At 44.2% G+C, this 21,092-nt stretch overlaps 2 protein-coding genes across 2 annotated transcripts; both read left to right on the top strand.

Annotated features, from left to right (window-relative positions):
- The first annotated feature begins 2,028 nt into the window (after positions 1 to 2,028).
- zgc:193593 (uncharacterized protein LOC564090 homolog) lies at positions 2,029 to 5,769 on the top strand. The gene is made up of 2 exons (XM_063497487.1): positions 2,029 to 2,249; positions 3,093 to 5,769. Exons 1-2 carry the CDS (start codon positions 2,199 to 2,201, stop codon positions 3,375 to 3,377), a joined length of 336 nt encoding a protein of 111 aa, XP_063353557.1. The 5' UTR covers positions 2,029 to 2,198; the 3' UTR covers positions 3,378 to 5,769.
- A 1,621-nt stretch (positions 5,770 to 7,390) lies between these two features.
- si:ch211-195o20.7 (cytospin-A) lies at positions 7,391 to 20,597 on the top strand. The gene is made up of 12 exons (XM_063498405.1): positions 7,391 to 7,766; positions 8,320 to 8,453; positions 10,344 to 10,940; positions 11,189 to 11,241; positions 15,946 to 16,475; positions 16,730 to 16,826; positions 16,940 to 17,003; positions 17,750 to 17,810; positions 17,986 to 18,082; positions 19,162 to 19,278; positions 19,360 to 19,419; positions 19,511 to 20,597. The coding sequence occupies exons 2-12, from the start codon at positions 8,414 to 8,416 to the stop codon at positions 19,598 to 19,600; spliced, it is 1,806 nt and encodes a 601-aa protein (XP_063354475.1). The 5' UTR covers positions 7,391 to 7,766; positions 8,320 to 8,413; the 3' UTR covers positions 19,601 to 20,597.
- The last annotated feature ends 495 nt before the right edge of the window (positions 20,598 to 21,092 follow it).

Raw genomic sequence — 21,092 nt, 5'->3', positions numbered from 1 at the left:
TCATTCTATTTAAATGGTTAAAAAGCAGGGCTGCCACGATTAGTCGACTATCAAAATCGTTGATGACTAATTTAATAGTCGAGATGTTGTTTGAAGCTTTGTAAGATCCTGAAAGACGCAGGAGTAAGTAGTAGGATTTAAGAGTGTATAATAGACTGAAACAGAAGATGGAAGCACTGCATGTACAAGGATGCCAGCTGCCATTAAACCCCGAAGACGAAGAAGCAGTGTCCGGTATCGTAGCTGTGTCCAAATTCAGGGGCTGCATCCTTCAGAGGCCGCATTTGTAGGCCGATTACGTAACAGGCTGTCCAGATTCGAAGACTCCTCCAAATGCGGCTGACAAATGCGTCCTCCTCCTATCACGAAGGATACACCCGACCCTCCTTGAAGGATGGGTTGGGTGTATCCTTCGTGGCCCAACCTATCCCAGAATTCAGCCAATTCCAGTTTCCATCAATTGCGGCCTTTTTAATATTACTCTTATTACTCTTTCTGGGTCACAAAATAAACTTTTAAGATATTTTCAGGCGAGAATGTAGCTGTGTAAACTTCAAATATCTGCTCGATTTATCAAGACATCACATATTTGCAAAAGTGCTCCGACGTTTTCGGAGACGTCTGTTACCCACCAGCTCGATAGCTGACAGGGAGGTCGAGGCTCACTAGAGCCGGCGAGAACAGCGGACTCCCGGCACATCATTTTCAGACCCCCCGTGGTCTTTCGCTACTCAGGTTAAACATGATAAATACGTCACTTAGATAACTTAAAAATGTTATTGTTTGGCTTTTTTTTCAGTGTTTTATTTGTTCCCGAGTAAATCAGTTTGGTGAGATTAAAGTTATAGTTTTTACACATCTGACTAAACATCAAACAGAAAACTGATTAAACAGAAGTGTGAGATGGTCGAGAGTTTACTCCAGTGTCCTGATATATTTTAGATAGCAAGGAGCAGACGGCTGAGTTTATTAAACTCCACCAAGACAATCTGCAAATTTCATTAAAAGTATAATAAACTATCATCTTGTCTTTATTTTCAGTTAGCAGTCCTGGTTTAACCCCATCCTGACATTCATATTTGAGGTTTCCTGGGAAATGTCTCTAAACTATTTAAATATTCAATAGAATATCAGTTTGTGATTTGACATTTTCTCACACAGCATTTTAAGTGGTATATTGTCTCTGTTTGTGCGTAAAGCCCAGTGGGCATCACAAGTTTCCATGACATCATGACTTTGCAGTATTATTGCCAGAGTTTGAGATTATTCGTGGATGTGTGAGTTAGGAGGCACAATTGGGTCCTGTTACTAGAGATGGGAAGAAGGTCATTGTTGGCAACTCTCACCGGAGAGAATTCCTCCCATCCACCAAGAGCGACGTTATCAGCACAGCTACCTCATTATAAGACCTCGCTCTGCACCCGGGACCCCGAGGCCAGGAAGGATATTAAAGCTTAAAGAAAGTTGCTGACACGGCTGGAGAGGCCACTTTCAACATCAACACACAAAAAACATTCAAATCAACTAACTTGGCAGACTTAAATGGGCTCTGGACTGTGAATGACGTCACCTCTTCAGTGTGGGCCTTTTAAAGGAAATGCTGAAGTCAGAAGTCCCTTACACCTGATGCTAATGTGCTTGCATAATCAACAAGTTCTTATTCATCATTTTTGACTTTGTTTTGGCATCAAACTGGAAACAACTCTGAAATTATCCATACATATTCTGCATATAATTCAGACACACATCACTACACTCTATACATTTTATAAAAACCTTGATTATGTTTATAGTTTGATTGAGGTGCAGAAATTTGCAAAACAATCGCACATATTTAGATATGATTTCGCTCAGTTTGTATTCTTTGGCAAAAGAAGTAGCGAGGATCACCTTTCCCTACACTTGCACCCTTCCTTCTGTGTAGTCTGACTTCTTCGTCCCTGTGTGCCAGCTCATGTAATCCCCTTAGGCTCACCACCTGCAGCTGTCCTATTATGTAAAGTCAGGAAGGAGACGTTATAAGGGCTGACCAGACTGTCCTGCCTCAGACAGCTGAGCTTACACCCGGACAAACCCTCTATCTCAGTGGGTTTCCCGTCCTGGGAGTCCAGGGAGAGGAGCTTGAGATAGAGACTGCCAAGAGTCATCTGGCCTTTAATTCATCTGATTTAGCAGGAAGACCAGCGTGGGAAGCTCAGATGTTTTTCAGGCTCCCAAGACTCACTCCTGGCTACATCAGGCTGCTGCAGGTGAGTGCGAGCCTTTGGTAGGTTCTAAAGGTTTCAGGTGAATATTTAAGAAAATAAGTTTTTCTTTTCTTAGATTTTAAGTTTTACTGACAAATGCAAGACCTTTAAAATAAAAAGTAGTGCTTTGGTCTGGGATTCATACAGGGGATAGCATGCTCTGTCTCTGCTGAACCACTCCAGAGGGAGGCTGATGAGAGAACAGTTCTGGGAGCAACTGCTGATAAAATGTTTGCAAGGTGCTGTTTTTATGGGTACGTGCAGAGTTTTATTGACAGTTACAAAATCATACAGCACACTTGCTTCGCTAAGCCTCGTGCTGCTATTGTGCAGCCATTTTTCTGTGCATTGTCTCAACAGATTCGGTTGTGACAAGATGATGAAACACAGTGCTATCTTATTATATACGCACAGACCACAATATTTCCAGGCTGCTGTTCCAGTAATTGTAGAACGGCTTATATTTTAGCTCAATAGTAGTAGTGTTTATCACAAACAATAGAGAAATCCAAGCCTGCGACAGTCCATTGCATTGTAAGTGGAAATGGGAACTGGTTGAGCGAGCTACAGGAATGGCTTCTTAACTGCCCGTGACACAGCTCCATTAGAAACTATGAAGTTTCTATTATTTGCTCCTCCACGCGCTTTATAATCGTCAAGGGCCCACGGAGGAAATTGTCCATGTCGCAAAATAGATGAGCTTTTCGTTTGTCAAAAGAGACGGGCCACAATTTAGTAAATGAGAAAAGATGGAGTTTTAATCTCTCCAGGATTGCTGGGAGCACCGGCTGGACCTGAGGTGTGCATGTTGTGGCTCGCTGATCGCATTTGTTACTTTTCTTTCAGACGCAGGCCTACCATAATGTGGCCGTGACGCCTCCGGCGGAGAAGACCGTGCCTGGTATGGCTATGCTGCTGGGAGCCGTTGGGATCGGGATGTGTGGCTACAGCTCCAAGCAGTTGGCCCTCTACCATCGGCCCTCTTCCCGTGTCCTGCAGTGGATCGGCACGCACACTGATGCCAGTGCAGTGGCACACAGGATCCCCGTCCTGGATGTGACTCGCCGGGCCGGTGCCTGCCAGGAGATCCCACCTCCCTCGTTCGTTGGCGACAAAGTTCCCTCAAATTAGTCTGTGGTGATAGTTTGGCCGGCACCATAGGTTGAGTTCCGGTAACTACGCTTGGTCATGTCTAAGATTGTAGCTATGCCGGCCCATTGCACCAATGCGGCCCATGTGCTCTCTGAAGACATGCTGCTGTGGATATCTGACTGAACCTATGTGTTGGCACGAAATAAGAAACAGTATCATGAAGAGATATGGAGTTCAGTAACAATAGTTCACATTCTACTGGATTGGTTCACTTATTCACTAATAACTAGGCCGTTTAATGCACAGAGAGGGCACTAAGCAGCATGAATGATGGGATGAGTACGTAACTGGTGCTGGAACTTCCCAGAAACTGTGGCTGAATGTGGCTTGAATGAGCTAGCACGACTAATTTGGAGGCATTGTGTGTCTTTTCGAGTACTGAGGTAAAAAGAGAGTGATGCTTGGCAGCGCTCCTCTGTACACAGATGGTTGGCATCTCTCTCTCTCTGACCTCCTTTCCATCTTTTCCCAGGCAGAAAGCCATGTGTAAGTGCTTGAGCAGCCCATCCTTGCCCATGACTTCAATTGATTTCCTCTGAGGAGGAGCAGGTGCCATCCATCAACAAGCCTTGGCATCTTTTGGTGTAGTCTGCATTGGCTGTCAATCAAAAGAGAGCGGTCGAAGACATAGGTTGGCTTTGGGGCTGAGTCGATAACCGGTGCGTCTATTCTGAGGACTTTAAATTCTCTGAGGATTCGGTCAGAGTGGTAAAGCAGAGGATGCTTTTGTGGCTTGAAAACAGCTCTTTTATCAGAAGAAAGTGGATCTGTTATCAAAGCGTGGGCCGTGTAAACAACAATTGCACAAATACACTTTGATGAGACACCGCAGGTGGCGGGTAAGCAAGGTAAAGTGGTGATTTCTGCAGGATAAGTCTGTGCCCTCCGTGGGGATTAACCCTGGTGGAAAACCATTCCTGGTGCACACACTCATTAACCTAATCTGGTATTAGAGGGTCAGGATCCATAAACAGTTCCTGTGCGTCCAAATATTGTGCCATTCCCCCTGCAGTGTCCACCGTTTGTCTCACTGTCAGATATGGATGGACGAGTCTAGAGGTGGTGTTTTCATTCGTGTTAACACCAAAAAATGTACCAGAGAGAGCGGAGCTGAGACTCGGCGAGACACTGAGCGTGGTTGAGAATGCGCGCTGTGCCTTATGGATTGCACAAGGTTATACTGTCGTCATTGACTGGCTATTAAATTGAGCCAGTATACTTGAGATTTATCAGATATGGAGATGATACAAGGTTTTATTTCTCACCAAGTAGGCAAGAGAGGGAGAAGGACGCTCCCTGGCATTCTCCAAAGGAGGATGTAAGAAAGTTTAGTGTTTCGTCAGTTAGAGGTCAGCCAGACCTTGCAATCCACGTTCTCATAGCCAAAAAGCCGTCCTTGTCCCTCTGCCAAATTGGACAAGTGGCTAGTTGTGGCAGGTTGGGAGTTTTTAATGCCCCAGTAGTGACCCACCAGTATTCTAGCACAGAGGGTCACCAACAAAATGGTCGTAATCCACTCAGGAGCGGGCTAATGGCTCCAACTGGCATCGGATGTTGGACAGTTGCTCACCTTATTCTGGACTGAGGCTGACACCTATAAACAATTTCATAATTGGGTTATAAGGTTCTCAACAGAGCAGGAATGCTCTGGAGGAAATGTACAGAGTAAACCAAATAGCGCTCAGAATTACAGACACGTTTGACTAAAATGTTCTCCACCTGTTTGAAAATTCGGATCTGAAATAATTGGCCGTGCTTTCACTGAACTGCAGACTGCAGTCGCATTCAGGCATTGCACTCCCGGGAGTTTCAGAATCAATGTGGACATGGGCTGGAAGCTGTGTAATGCACCTAGCTGCTTTTGATGGATTCTCTTTATACTGCAACAGTGCACAGTGAGCACAGAGAACTGCGAAAACCTATTGATCTCAATAAGAGAGTGAAGGAGGAGAGCTTGTCTCCTCGCTGCAGCCGGTTCCTGTTTCACTCGGCATTGTGCAGTTTATGAGGAGAAACTGCCGAGATAGTGCACTGAATAATGGGGATGCTCGAAAACACGTTAGCTCTCGGATTAAAAATGCAAGGGATGTTTGAAAGCACAGTATTCATCTGTCAGCGTGCTGGATGTCACACATCAGCGCTCATCCATTAGCGTCTGTGAAGCTCTACAAACTTGACTTTAGCTGTGCCCATTAAAGGAGACTTTTGTTCTGTTAGTAAAGTCATTAATATTTAATGAAAAGATGTTGGACTAGATTTATGAAATAAAAGCACTTTAGTCACAGCTGTGGCTCAGATTGTTTCTGTGCAATTATGTGGGATGAAATTGTTCTTTTTGTACCAAGAAATAAATGTTTTAGTCAAGATTCAATTCATGCTGTTTTGGTGTAATTATGCTTCAAGAGATGTGACAGAATTTTACCACAGGAATCACAGCCCTGATGACCTAATCATAAGATAAACTTGTAAAACTGCAGAGAGAGGATGAACACTGATATCCTGGTACTATGACAGACACTATGCACGCTATGCGGTAACGTGCAGTGCAAGACCAGAGGCTGTAGACAGACTCACACCGACCAGCACATGCTGCTTTTAAATATTTTAGTCAAACACTTGTGCAGATACATCACAGGGGCTCAACTCGCAACACAGCTGTATTAAATATCTGATGAAGCCAGGCTCTTCCTCCTGTTTCACCTTCACAAACTTTATTTGGAGAGAATTGTTGTTTTTGACTAAACACTGAAGCAAACTTGTCATCAGTGTGTGGTGGATTTTGGGATTCTGCTAAAGAACTAAGATCAGTGATGTTACCCCCCTGGCAGCGATAGAAGGGTTACCAACAGATATCTCAACAATGTCATTTCATGTGGAGTCACGATAAAAGTCAAACTATAGTTGGCCTTAAAAGCAGCTACGACCTACTTACAGATTATACAAATATCACTTTTTTATTATTAATGCAACAGTTTATCAGTGGGGCTCATAGCCCGTCCTTTGTACCTGCCACATTGTAGCATCAGTGTTGTTCAGGCTGAATGTTCAATAATGTGATAAAGAGTTCAGTTTTTTTAAAAAAAATAATAAAGAGTTCTTTGTTTTTCTGTCACAGCAGGGGGAAAGTGACCAAAAATGAATAAATGAATACAAAAACAAATAAATAATCAGCTAAACTTCCATTTAAAAAAGTACCATCAGCTCAGAATTTCAGTCTTTGTATCTCTGCTTACTATGAATGAGCCCATCTAAGCACATGCTGATTACATGTGTTTGCCCAGCATCTGTAGTTGTGGTCAGAAGTTTGCATGCACTCGTTAGCATGAATTTCATGGTAATTTGGGGGCTTTTAATGATTTCTTTGAATTATCCTTTTTCCACGGTGGAACGACTGTACAGCAACTTTCATGAGTTAAAAAAAACAATAATTAAGTGCATAAGTTTGAGTTTATTTGGGATTTTTTTTTGATCCACAAAACCTCAAATACATAAGTACACCCCACTGATAATATTTGGTTGAACGCCTCTTAGCAAGGTTGACACAGGTTAATTTAGTTTAAAATATATATCAAAATTTATAGATTCAAAGATTTGGCCATATGGACTATTAGTTTAATGAGTAATCTCCTGTGTGTATGCCAGCTTTTAAATAAATATGTCCAGACCAGAGCTGCTGTGTCTACATATGTGATCTTTTAATGTTTTTGTCACTAATGTTATTGCGTAACTTTGGTTTATTTCTTATTGTGTGCATGATTTAGTCAGAATTAAACTATTAAAAACCAGGAAATAGTTTGAAACACTCAGAACTGAATCATCCCAGGACTCACCGGAGTTATGTGGGAGCTAAACTCTCACCAGGACCGCGTAAATAGACGGAGAAATATTGGTATGTAAAGTCGGTTCACTGTTCAGCCCGGGGCTGTATGGCACAGCAGGTCAGTGGGTCATCCGCTCGAAGCAGTGAGCGGACAGGAACCAACACATCCCAGAGGCGACAGCAACAGGTTTGTCCTTGCACAGCCTAACTGTGCCCTCCAGTGGACACGTCCGGTGGATATCGGAGACATTGGTCATCTGCGGTCAGAGTTCACTTCGACTCTTTCTGAGGACTAAAGCCACACGTCTTTGCTTCTTTATTGAGAAGCTCCCAGGAGCAAAATGTTGCTTGGACCTGACTTTGTCCAACAGCAGCTGCTTTTGCGTTTGTCCATCTGCCCTCGGCGCCTCTCCTTGAAGGAACAGCGGGGCAGTGCGCTTGGCTGAACAGCGCTGGAGAAAGCGGATCGTGGAGAAGAAGAAGAAGAAGGAGCAGAGTTTCCCAAACGCAGAACCGGAGGATCTGGGATTGATTCTAATCTGTCCAAGGTTTGTACCCACTATTGTTGCCTTTTCACATTAAAGGTGTGAATTTTGAGTGACTTTTCTCCACTCTCAGTGAAGAACTTAAATCGAGTTTGTGGCTGAAAGTTTTTCTCGCGCGTCTGTGGCGCAAACCTCTGACTCTAGAAGAACGATGTTACGTTTTAGTGAACCTCACTGGTTTAACTGCCAGTTTAAACTCGTGGGTGCTTCTCGGTGACTCGGTTTGCAGTGTCTGTGGGTCTGGGGCGCATTTCTCGTCCTTTTCCACTCACCGAGCGCTTACACCGACGTGCCAACAGCTTTCTGCCTCATGTGGCCACACTGTAGCGTCCTGCCTGTACGTCTGATCTCACTCTGGTGTTTCAGCCTCATTATGTAAAGGTACTGATTTTACTATCATTCAAATGAGCCTCCATGTAAACTTCCTCAGTCCGCCATCAGTGTGAGCGAGGTTGTGTTCACTGGATTATTTCTCAGCTGGATAAAAATGCACGACTTCACCCTTTGCTGGATGTACTCTCTCTCTGTCTCTCTCTCACTCTGTGTGTGTGTGTAGGTCACCTCCTCTCTATCTCTTTGGTCTGGTCTGAGTGAAAGTGCAACAAGCACCTGCAGGGCTGCATCACTGGCCCCAACCCTATTACTGCAGAATGGGCAACTTTTCCACCAAGGACAGCCACGGACCCACAGGTAGGTCATCCCTCAAACAAACACACACACACACACACACACACACACACACACACACACACACACACACACACACACACACACACACTTAATTAACTTTCTTTAAACCAGCTCTGGCAGAATCAGCTCCCTTGAACTTTCCATGCTGTGTCTGAAAGGTTTGGCAGTGCGCACAGATGGCTGTGGCGTGTTGGCCTCGTGTTTTGAATTGTTTTGAGAAATTTCCAGGAAATCGCAAACATCTGATTCATGAAGTACACGGAACTCAGAGGCATGATACCAGAAAAGTGCACGTACTAGAATTCCCAAAAAGTGAAGGTGGATGAAGAGTAATCATGAAACTGAAGGCAGCAGAGAGAAGCAAGTGGAAAAGCTGTAGGTGTGTGAATGTGTGTGTGTGTCTGTGTGTGTGCTGAGTTGCAGCAGGAATCTTGGCAGCTCTCCTGTGTTGCTCAGTGAGTGGTCATTCTCCTCGCGTCCCCGTGTGATTCGTTCTGGCCCTGCCGGGCCAGCTGTGATGAATCGGCAGAATTCCCCAGCTCAGCACAAGGGCAGCGGATTAATCATAGGAAGTCTAATGCTATCTGACACACACACACTCACACACACATCCACTCTCATTCAGTCAACTTGCCACCCATGCACATGGTTGGACGAGCGCATTAAGGTCTGGAATGAAGAAATAAAGAGAAGGGTTGGCTTGAGAGTCCTATTAGACAGTCCTGTCATTCTTTCTCGGTGACTTGGCCGTGCAGCAGGTGGTGCATAACTTTGCAAATGTTCAAGTGCTGATCTTACATCACTAAAGAAAGAAAACGAAGGAACAAAAAACATTCATTTTGTTCATAGTGAAGCTTTTGTCCAAACAAGGGAAGAGAAGGAAACGCTGCCTACGGGTTCCCATAGCCTCTGGAGTTCTTAACGCTGGCATGCTGTGACAGGCGGGGAATGCCAAAAAGTGGAACTCATCATGTGTCAAGTCTGAAAATGAATCGGTAACTGAGTGCTGCAAATACGTGGGAATTGTTTGTCCTGTGTCTGCATGTGTTGCTGAATCGGGAGCAGTGGTATGGATGAGCAGCGCTAGAGGAATGCATGTATTACAGCATTCATCGTCAGGGGCACGGCCCGGGCATTGTGCCGGTCAGCGAAGGCCGTGTTGTTCAGTCAACTCGCTAGATGATGTTTTCAATGTCAGCATGCCTGACTGCTCACGACTGACTGCTTTCTTACTTCGTTCTGCGTCCACTTCAGTAGTTCAGTGTATTCCTTCAGTCTGTATGACCGAGTCACAGATGGAGGCTGTTATGCTTCTCATTTTCTGTCACACATGTATGCGATGAATGCTCATGGTCAGAGTTTCAGATACGGAGGTCATCGTATGTGCAAATACTCTCTAAGAGCTCTAAACTGCTGTAAACACCCAGTCTTGGACTTGCGTGATGTGAAGAGATCATGATGTGAGGACGTGTGCTCCACCCACCTGTTCTTCAAACTTTCTGTTCACAATCAGGAGCAAAGTGTCTTAAAGAAAGAGGAGCTAAAACTGCTTCTTTCAGATAGCGGGTGAGCTAAGCGGCTGCACCAAGACTCAGTATAAGAAAAGTGGACTATTTTAAACAAAGTTATTTCAGTACAGTCCAAAAATAAAAGTCGGGCCTGGAAATGAGCACAAACTTTAAAGTCCTGCTCCACTCATGAAGTTAAAACCAGAGACCAGGATATGAAATTATTTCAAGAATTGTTCCTAAATTGATGTCTTGTGTGGAAAATGGCTGACAGAAATTATTATTCAGCTCAGTTTTTCCCCTTTTTCCCATATTTAGATGCAGTCTTCAAACACAATTTGCTTTTCTTATTTTCTCTCAAATCTGTTTTTTTTTTCTCTAGGGGCTCAGGTGGACAGTTTTCACACTCCACCTACTACTCCACAGAACGACGGTGCTGTTTTCACAACCAGTGCTCCCCAGCTTCCGTCTTCCCCTACGATCTCAGTTTCGTCTCTACCTCCAGTACCGGTCACCACTGGCAAGAAATCGCAGCATGGCACGCCAACTACTCCCAGCGCTCGCAGTCGCCCTCCGGATTGGAAGCCTCGTCCGCCGGTCAGCGCAAACAGCTCCATGGTTAGCGCTGGAGTTAACCCAGTGAACAGCAAGCCAGCCGGTGCTGTGGCAGTGAGTGAGAAAGCTACTGTAGGGAGGAATGGTGGTCCTCCTACTTCTACACCCAGGATTCCTGTCACCCCAGAGAAGAGTGTGCCCGTCAGCCCTATAAAGAGCCCCTCGTCTCTGTCTAGTGCCTCACCTGTGGTGGGCAGCTCTTTGGGGCGAAACTGGAGAGAAAGGGACAGTGGTCTGAGTCAGTCTCTGCCGCAGTGTCAGGAACCGAAGGATGGCCAAAGCGAGGAACAGGAGAAGTTGCTGGAGGAGTGTAAGCTAGCTCTGGGAATCACTGCCAGTGAGGACGGGAGCACAAACACAGCAGGTGAGAGTGAAATTAGTCTTATTATTATTATTATTATAGTACTAGTATTTGAAATTTCAAAATGCCCCCTCCCTAAATAAGCACTGCAATAATACCCCCAGCAGGCTTGTTGTTTGAGTGCTACAACTCTGCATTTCAATGTGGGCCAAACGTTTGTCTGTTTTAAGAAGGGCAAGTCAATTTCCTTGACATTTTTTGTGTTTTATATGCATGTGATGCTGCCTGACATTTCTGTGACCTTCCCTCAGAGATACTGAAGCATCTGCTGACAGAAGTGAAGAGTCTGAAGAGTACATTAGAGGTGAGATGAGCTTGAAAGTTTTCTCCTCGGACACCGACCGTGCACTTAACTCTTCCCCCAAAGAGACGTTATCCGGTCATTCTGTGATCTCTATAAACTAAAGTTTGCATATGAATATGGCAACATTTTGGGGTGAGGAGCTTTGGTACTGGATGCCTTCTAGTAGTAATGACCAGGTTGCAGTCCCCGTGAAGGATGCTTTTGCCTAAATCCCAATAAATTGACTTTTTAAAATTCTTGTATGATGACGGGAAGTCTTTGCTTTGATATACACCGGCTAGATTGGAAGCTGTGACCGTAAACGTTTCATCTGGGATCCCACTGCCAGTCTTGTGTTGTTTAAAGCCTCTTTTTTTCATCAAACTTCATCCTGTAATTAGTCCTGTGTTTTATATACACGACGCAGCTTTGTTGCAGCATAACTGAACGAGTAAAGTACATGCATTTGTAAACAGGAAGTGATGTGCAGGTCAGTGTAATATGACCTGTGAGCCAAGAGGTAACACTAACACATACTATACCATCACAGCCCACACTTTGCTCCCCTTTAACAACAACAGAGTCTTCAAGTGGAGTCTGCTTCACCCCCTGGGGGCTGCAGCTGTGCTAATGAAGGCCTTCCTGTCCTTCCACAGGAGGAAAGTCGTTGAGATCATTTTCTGTCCAACAAGATAGTTTATCAAGGACACTCGCCTTTGATATCAGAGGCAGCTGCACATGACTGTTGGTCCTTCTGATGAGACAACATGCGACTGTTGTCGGTGCTGTATAAATAAAAATGAACTGAACTGAATGGCAAACACAAAAGGGTTAATAATAATGAAGAAGTGACTTTCAACCTGAAAGGTGGTGCTTGTTCACGAGAGACTCTCCGGCTATGTTCAATATGGATAAAATCAAATTCTGCAGCACTTCTTTAGTTCATTTTCTCCTTCATTCTGTGATCTTAGGAGGATGGTGATATTCTTGAGTAATTTCCTGTCAGTTATTCGTTCTGATTCCTGACCCTCCCTTATGAGGATTGTAGCCAGAGGCTTCCAGCTTCCTCTAGATCTGCCACAGATTACGACAGCTGGACTATGACAGAACGGTGCCCCTCCCTGTCCCCATCGCCTTTTCTTCTCTTTCTTCTATCCTCCCCGTCCTCTCGTCTGCTCTTTTATTTTTCTCATGTATTTGAATTATTTTAATTGAACTGCGACTGACGCACGTCATCCGTTTTTACCTTGCGGCTCGTCTATTCCGCGCCTCCTTGATGTCAGCTCTGCCTATTTTATATTCAAACTGTCCAAACACTCCTTTCTTTACTTTGTCTTTCTTCCACTTTCCCACATCCTTGTAAAAGACCTAGAAATATAAGCCTCGCACGGTCCAGCTGAAGCTCAGAGGGACTGTGGTATAACGCAGTGAGAGGGCTCAGTGTTATGGAAGTCATGGCAATCCAAACCCGTGTTTACATGAGCCCTCTGTAGGACGATATAAGCTAGCCAGAGCTCAGCTTTATGAACCCTCCCTGCCTGCTCTGCAGTGCCGAGATCCTTTGTGTGGAGAGCCGGAGAAGGGGAGTGCAGGGCGGAGGAGGGGGTTCACATTCGGCTGTTTCCAAGACAAAACTTGTTTTGTTTTGTGCTGTGGTGAGGTAGAAGGGCTGCAGCTTGCAGTGACCCACTGGCCATGTTTTGTGCATGTGCACACGAAACAAAAGACTTACAAACACATGCACCAAGAATTCTATCTTCAGAGGCCTGCCCCCCTCCCCTCAGTCCCCAGCTGGGCCTGTTGACCGCTCCACCCCGAGCACAAGACTGAAATGAGCGATGGCTCTCCCTCCCTCTCTCATCTCTTCCTTCCTCTGGATGCCTTCAACCCCCCCTCTCCTCTATTCTGCATTCACCATCCATCTTTTCGTCTGACCCCACCTTGCTTAAGCCGTTTCCTCTTCAGATCTGACCCCATTTTTGACCCCTTTTTTCTTGTAATTTAAGTAGCTGTTATTTTTCCAGTCACATTCAGACAGATAAACCTCCCTGATGTGCTTTCTTCATCTGTCCTCAGCACTGCTTTTCCTAATGCTCCTTATCTGTCTCTGTCTACCCGGCAGCAATAATGTATTTTCCATTTCTTTGTAGTTAAACTGAATTCTAAAGAAAGCCACATGATTGCCCATTGTGCAATGAACTGCTAAGGATGTTATCAAATGTACCATCTGTTTGTGCTTATGAGCATGACAAGCTTTCAGTTTTCTTAACCAGCAAAAATGAAAATACTCCAATCGTGGCTGTGTTGTGGGGGTGGATGGTCAGATTTGTGTTCCCTGCTGGAGTCGATCTCAAAGCATTTGGAATCAGTTCCAGGTGAACACTGCCCGAGATTTCCTGAAATGATCTCCAGGTTCTCTCTGTTCACTTTGCTCCTTGACAGTCTGCTGCACCGGATCACATGTAGACTGACGGGAAGATGGGGAAGGATTCCCGGCTGAAGCTTGTCTTAAATATGCAACTCTCTCCCAGCTTATGTTTGAGCATCATTTGCAGAGTTTTTTGGCCATTTTGCACTGCACATCTGGGAGGGAAATGTGTCTTAATAAATATATTTAAATTCACACCACAGCTTGTTGAAAGCTGGAGGGAGCAGTAATCACTGAGTTGGGATGAATCCCCAAGTTAGAGTGGGCGTGGAGGTGAAGTAGGGACACATAGTAGTAAACACAGCACAAATCTTCAAGTGTGCTGAACTCTTTCCAGGAATTGTCAGGAAAGCAGATTTGCATCTAGAGTATAGACATGTGTACGTATGCCTGTACTACATCTGGTCCTGCAGCGGGGCATGAGGCCGGGTCCTGGGGGACCGAGCGAGCGCGTGCGTTTTAGTCCTGACAGTCCACACCCTTATCTCAGTGTTAACTGAGGAGCACCCCTTCCTGTTTCCTTAAACAGACACGCTCCAGTTGGTGTCCACATCCAGATAACAAAGACTCTGCAAAGACAAGATTCTTTAAGTCCAAGCGGGTGTTTTTAATAATCCTAAATATAGACTCGGAGAACTCCAAACAGGATTCACTATCCTGGTGATTTCCAAGGAGAGTGTGCTTCGGCTTAGCCTGAGTATATAGATACGTGTTGGAGAATGAAATGGTGTGGTTTGATGTTGATGTGAAAGAACAGGGGAGGTGTGTGTCTGTGGGAGAGAGGAAAGCAACGTGATATGCATGTGTACGTGTGCGCGCATGCGTCCAGAGTAATCAGGTCCAGCTGTGGTCTTGAGTCAGTGGTCAGATGAGGGAACGGCTTGGCTCAGACTCGCCTCCTCCTCCACATCTTCATCCATTCTTCATCTAATTACCACCCTTCCCAATCCCTCCACTCCTCCACACTCTCGCAGTTCCCCAGCTTACATTTCTCCACAGTCTGTGAACTCCCTTTCCTTAAATCTGTGTGTGATTCCAACAACTTCTATTGTCCTCCCTGTCTTCTCTGACTTTTTTCCACATCCCTCTGTTTTTCTTTTATGATGTTGGTCGCTTAACATTTTTTAATAGTCTGGTATCGTTTACCTCTTGGCTTCATTGGCTCCGAGTGCCTGTTTTGATGTCTGGGGGTAGTGTTTGTGCATGTCTGCTGCTTTAAGAATGAAAGCTGGAAGCGTTTTTTTTGCATCACAAAGATATGAAACTGAATTAGAGTTGGGATTTAGTTTTCCCATGTCAAAAAAAAACAGTTTTTGGATCACAGCCACACCGATGGTGTCGCAGAAGGCAGTTTCACAATGTAATCTTTGGTCCGGCTCCCAAAACGTTGCTTACATTTGCTTTGTTTTTCTGTCTGTGTCGGAGCTTGTTCGGCTTTGAGTCGTTTTTTTTTCCCTCCAAGAATGATTTTAAAAACGAGCAGACCACTTTTTGTTCTCATGATCGAGTTTTGCCTCATTTGAGTTGGCTTGCCAGCTCCACTCCCCCCCTCGGCTTGCTCAGGCCTGCTGCTCGCTTCAGCTCAACTTGTCGTCTAATGAGGGCCAAATGGATATTTGATAGTTTATTTGATTGCAGTCATTTTCTGTGGAAAGCTGAGCTGTTTCATTTTGTCTGTCTGATTAACTTAAAGCCAACTTTAATCCTCTGGATTTTTTATGGCATTGTTGTGAAAATAATTTTGATTGCGTGGATTATCCGTTACATTTTTATTATATTTCTCTCAGTCCTGATCAGAAGTTTAAGACCACTTGAAAGATGGCAAAAAAAACATATTTTGCGTGGTTGGATCTTAACAAGGTTCCAAGTCGAGCTTCAACATACAACAAGAAGAAATGGGAGTGAGACAAAACATTTTTTTGAGCATGTAATTTATTGAAACTAAAACAGGCTGTTTTACAGCTGCTCAAAAGTTTAGGGCTACATGCCTTTAAAGGGCCACATCTGTGCAAAAATGTGGATTTATTGTCATTTTCTGTCATGACGTTCTGATGGCAAAGGCAAAAAATCTTTCCCTTAACCTTCCCCCTGTGGTCTTGAACTTTTGATCGGGACTGTATGACAGATTATTTACAAAACTTATGGCCGTCCAATCAGCTTCTGCTGCACTTGTGTTTGGCTTACCAAAAGTCAGCTGTGCTAGCGTATGCCCACACAGAACATGGATGCTGTTTCTTAAATTAGTTGGACAAACTGAGATTTTCCTGCTAATAAAGTACCCTCTGTTTCCTTTCCAGTCAGAGCGTGGCGAATGGCTGCAGTTCCAGGCTGACCTGCAGGTGGCGGTGGCGGTGGCAGATCGCCTGAGAGCTGAGGCAGAAGAGGAGTTGACGGCGCTCCGAGCAGCCCACAAAGACATTGAGAGGGAGCTGTCTGCTGCCCAGCAGAGACAGAAAGAGGCTGATGTGCAGCTGGTTACTCTGAGGGAAGAGTTGAAGGAGAGCAGGCAAAAACTGGCTAATCTCACCAAGGTCCAGGGCAAAAGTGAAGCCCGTGAACCTGAGAAGCCAAATGGAGAATCTAACAAGTCTGAGAGCAAGGAAGAAAGCCACAGAGGCAGGGAGAGGGCGGTGTACAGGTTAGGAAGAGAAGGGCTGGAAAGTAAGAGTCAGAACGAGGTGGTGAAGAATGTCGCTGACGAAGAGGCGAAAACAGATTGTAAAGATGTGACTAAGCGCTACCTGAGAAATGTGACCAATGAGGACAGGAACAGAGAGGGGGTGCGATCCAGTGAAACACGCAGGATGGTGACTACAGAGAGGTCAAGGTGAGAAAACGGTTCGAGCCTAAGCGTATGTCTGTGGAACTGGACAGAGATTTGAAAACAAAACCTCTCTGCTCCACATCATCTCCGCTAACAATCACCAAACTTGGTCAGGACTGCGGCTGTGCTTTCTCTATAACGTACTGCATTAAGTCGACCACTTGAAAAGAATTTAAACAGTCTAATCTACAAGTGGAGCGTGAAGCAGCTGTCTTAGGGGAGTTGATTTGGTTTGTTTTATCCTTTCTTTGCTGCAGAAGCCTGTCCAGGTTACCCAGCTCCGCAGAATCCAACACCACGCTGAACGGAACCTCCCAGTCCAGTTCTGCTGCAACAGCTGCTCCTGCAAACAAGGTGAGACTCATACAGAGGAAGTGGCTTCATTAGGGTCTGCTTGTTGATGAAGACATGCATACTGTACGCACACACAGCTATACCTAATTAGATACTTTTTTTTTCTTTAAAAGAACTTGTTGCAATTAAGAGGTCGAAATCTGGACTGGCAGGACGGCAGGTCGAGCAGTGACACAGGTGAGCCCACCCACGCCTCATACTACTAAGGAACAATGTTTTTAACCATAGTCTCCATGTAAACAATGGGATTCAACCTCATTTTGTTAATTCATTCATAATTTTTAGAGCCAAAAGTGACCATATTTAGATTATTTGCCCCTTACATGGTTATGAGCAAAGGCTGGAGGCCAAAGCTTTTTGTGTCGTACTGTAAACGTGTTTAGTTTCTTATGTAAATTTGGGCGTCTTAGAGATCTGAGACTGAGCCTGAAGTAGTGACTCTAGTTATTTTGGTCGTCGAGGTTTGGTTTGGTTTAAAGGTCATCTTTGACTCTTTTCTTTTACCTTTTCAGCCTTGCTGTACTTTAATTTCCTGTAGAGGTTTTTGCTGTTAGCAGCCTGTCATTGTAAATAATGACTTGCCCGGGAAAATAAAGGCAGCGCTGATGTGCTGCATAGTGTTGTGGTACAAACTAATGACATGAAAGTACAGCCCTGTTGTTGTTTCTTTTCAGCTGATATCTCTTCCACACAATATATTTATGTGTAACTCATAGCTGTTCTTTCTTCACATTCTAATTATGGCTTTAGGTCGTTTTAAAAGGTTTTAAATGACTTTTAAATACACACATTTACAAAAAGAGCCTTTAACTGTGTAGACGTTTGTGTTGGTAAGTTAAAATGTGTTGTGCTGTGACTAAGCCTTCCTGCACCGGATGCTCATAGCTTGCTGTTGTGTAACGCAGGGTTGTTTCTTGTCTCAGGAAAACGTGAGGAGTCTTTAAACAAGTATAATTCAGCCCTCACCGAGTTGCCGCCCACCAAGTGAGTCCACAGCGACGCGCACTCTATGAACAGTCACATCCTTTGTAAATCGAACGACTTGTTTGGACTGAAGCAAAATAGATCCTGAAGCTTAAGTAGAGATTCGGAAACACTTCTCGTGCGACGTTCAGTTTGCTCTACTGTAACTGACTCAAGTGTGCGTGCACGTTTTCAGGACTCAGGATGGATTCAACCTGCTGCTGCGTCGCCATGGAGGCTCAAAGAGAAACTCGCTGCTCCGCTGGTGTCAGAGTCGAACCCAAGGCTACAAGGTGACCCTCAAGATGCTTTTATATGTAGTTCAGTTTACAGGTGTGTGTGTGGGTTCTTGGTCCTAATCTCTAAATCTCCACCAAGTATTCCAAACTCTGATAACAGAGTCCTTTTTTTAAACATTCAAGAAACCTGGAAGGCTGCACTTGTGCTCCCACTCCAAAAAGACGGGGACCCAAGTGATTTAAATTATTACTGCCCGTCTCAAATTGTCCTCCCCTCGCTAAAATATTAGAGCTCCAACTGACACTGGGTCTGGAATCAACTTTTACCCTCAGGATTAAATCATGTGACAGATCAACAGCTCCACTGAGTGTTTCCAGTAATATAACTGAAACTCTCGGTAACCATTAGTATTCTGATCTTGTCATTTTAGTAGAAAAAGTGTTTTTAGATTTTAGATTATCTTTCTGGTAGAACTACAGAGGTGTCACGTAAACTCTCCTCGCTGTTTGCAGAGGTGTTCCACAGGGATCCATCCTTGGGCCCTTTTCATTCACCCTGTATACAAACAATATTATATCTGCCCCTCATAAAAAGTTTTGTATACATTCACTAGTCAAAAGATCATTGTATAATAATTTGTGCACACTTAAATATGGTGATATTATTGATATGCATCTTTCTTCATCTGCCTTGAAGCCTCTTGATTCTGTGATTATGTGAAAAGTGAATGGCTCGCCTTAGGTTAGAGACGAGAGCTGAACTGTATGTTTATCTACAGCTTACTAACTTCTGACTACAGTTAAATACATGTTTACAGTATCAGGTCACATACACGTTAACATTAGCTGGCCCTTTTAGTCACACTGAACTTGAAAAACCAATTTAAATAAGGGACGAGCTGCCAAAACCTATGAGACTACCCTCTCTGGTTTCATTCAGACATTTTAAAAAGGTTGTACTTGGACGTGCTTTTCTTATAATAATCAGTGAACATGTGTAATGTGTCTGAGCTTTTGCACATTTGTTTATAGACCTGTTTAAATAAAGGACTTAATAACAGTGGTAGTCTAACAGGCTTTAACACTGAAGTAATGAACATAATAGATTTTTGTATCCTGTCCTCTTCATGCAGAACATTGACATCACCAACTTCAGCAGCAGCTGGGCCGACGGGCTGGCGTTCTGTGCCGTCTACCACACCTACCTCCCCTCGCATATCCCTTACAGCACCCTCAGCCCTGAGAACAAGGTAGTGCCGGTTTCTGTGTGACTGATGGGACGAAGCAACTTGTTTGTGTTAAACTTATCGATTTTACTTCCTTCGTTGTAGAAAGAGAATCTCAGTCTAGCGTTCAAAACAGGAGAGAGCGTTGGGATTGCACAGTCTCTGGTAAGACTTTGTGTTTTAACCAATTTCCCATTTTACACACACACGAAACAGATTTTTGTTTGCTGTGCTCATAAATATGTCTCTTTAACAGACAGTGGAGGAGATGCTGAGAGCGGGCGGTCCTGACTGGCAGCGGGTTCTGAGCTACGTGGAGAGCATGTACCGCCACTTTGAGATGTAACTGCTGGAGGTACTGTCAAACGGTCCCGCCACAGATGACACGTCAGAAACGCTGTCAAAGAAGCATAGTTCATCATAATTGTTCCCTGAATACTACTTTTGGTGGATGGTTAAAAGCAGATGACTTTCAAAGCTACAGATTGTAACTGAAATAGACTCAGAAACAGCTGTCACAAAAGCCTGTAACCAAAGGATGTAAGCACAGATGGGTGTGAGCTGTGTGCACTCGTTTCTGTTCAGAGAATTAAACGGACATGCAAAAGTTACACATTTTAGCTTTTAAAGTGGATATTATCGTGACCGCCTTGTAGAAATTCCGGTTATGTGGAACCTTTTTAGCATCGTTCTGTTAAAGTGTGTACACGAGTTGCTGTAAATGTCTCCACACTGGTACTTTACAGTCAGAAAGTACTGTATTAGGTCTTCCATGAAATCTATAATCTTTGGCTTTTATATGTGATGCTTTGCAAGGATTCCACATCTGTTTGGACACTTGAGCACTGTGTAAATACACACTTTTGTCAGCACTTTGTTGATGTCAGAATGTAATGTGCAGTAGATGTTTATGTAGCCTTGTTAAGGCTGTGTGGGCATTCGGCTGCAAGGCCTCAGTCCAGGCAGAAACGTGTCTGATGATTTATCTTAGATAAAGTTTCAGTTTTTGAGTAAAAGTTGGCGTTTCCTCACATAAAACACATGTAATCAAAATTTCAAAGTGCTTCCGTGATATTAACGAGAGAGCCGGTGCTGTTAAGTTGCTCAGGGATGTGCGTTAAAGAAGCGACACAGCTAAAGCAAATACAAGCCTCCACAAGATTGCACATCCAGTTTCAACATCATCTCGCATCACACCTGCATCCTCGCTGATGCGAATCTGGTATTTTTACGACGTGTTGAAAACTGTTGCCAAAGTTGTACGTGCCAAAATGAATCAAGTGCTCCTTACATTGTAAGATATGTTTGTATTTAACTAGTGTGAAGAATTATACCAAAGAAATAAACAGTTTATTTGGATGAAGTGGCGCCGTGAGTCTTGTTTACTAACCCCACTGTTAGGATTGAAAAGAACGGACACGAAAATCCATTTATGGGCTTTTGGCTCAACGTTCTCATCTCTTCTGTTTTGAACTGGGAGGAGCTCATGTTTGAAATTGGCTTAACCTTGGCTTTTCTGCCACCTGCTGGTGAATATAAGGTTATGCATGCTTCTGTTTGCCTGCATCATGCTGTTAATCCTCAGTAAAAAATTTTAATTGCCACTTAGTGGCTACAGCACGGTCAGTGTTGCACCCATCATGTCAACTCATAATCACCGCGATGCTATTTTTACCTCGTATTCTTTGTCCAACCTGTATTTATGTCTATAAACTTCTAAACAAGCAATTATAAAGACAAAACTCATTTGTTTGAAAGCGCCCGAGATCAGCGGAGAGGGAGTGTTTCAGACAACTGTCGGATCAGTCTCATCACTTCCTCCAGAGACGCAACACCCA

Source organism: Pelmatolapia mariae, linkage group LG16_19, assembly GCF_036321145.2.
Source record: "Pelmatolapia mariae isolate MD_Pm_ZW linkage group LG16_19, Pm_UMD_F_2, whole genome shotgun sequence".
NCBI lineage: Eukaryota > Metazoa > Chordata > Actinopteri > Cichliformes > Cichlidae > Pelmatolapia > Pelmatolapia mariae.
Note: the sequence above shows the minus strand (reverse complement) of the source record. Positions and strands in the feature narration are given on the sequence as shown.

Coding starts and splice junctions, on each gene's coding strand:
- zgc:193593 (XM_063497487.1), top strand. CDS start 2,199: ATGTTTTTCAGGCTCCCAAGACTCACTCCTGGCTACATCAGGCTGCTG. Junction 2,250..3,092: donor GCTACATCAGGCTGCTGCAG/GTGAGTGCGAGC, acceptor CTTTTCTTTCAG/ACGCAGGCCTACCATAATGT.
- si:ch211-195o20.7 (XM_063498405.1), top strand. CDS start 8,414: ATGGGCAACTTTTCCACCAAGGACAGCCACGGACCCACAG. Junction 10,941..11,188: donor CGGGAGCACAAACACAGCAG/GTGAGAGTGAAA, acceptor ACCTTCCCTCAG/AGATACTGAAGCATCTGCTG. Junction 17,004..17,749: donor CAGGTCGAGCAGTGACACAG/GTGAGCCCACCC, acceptor TTCTTGTCTCAG/GAAAACGTGAGGAGTCTTTA.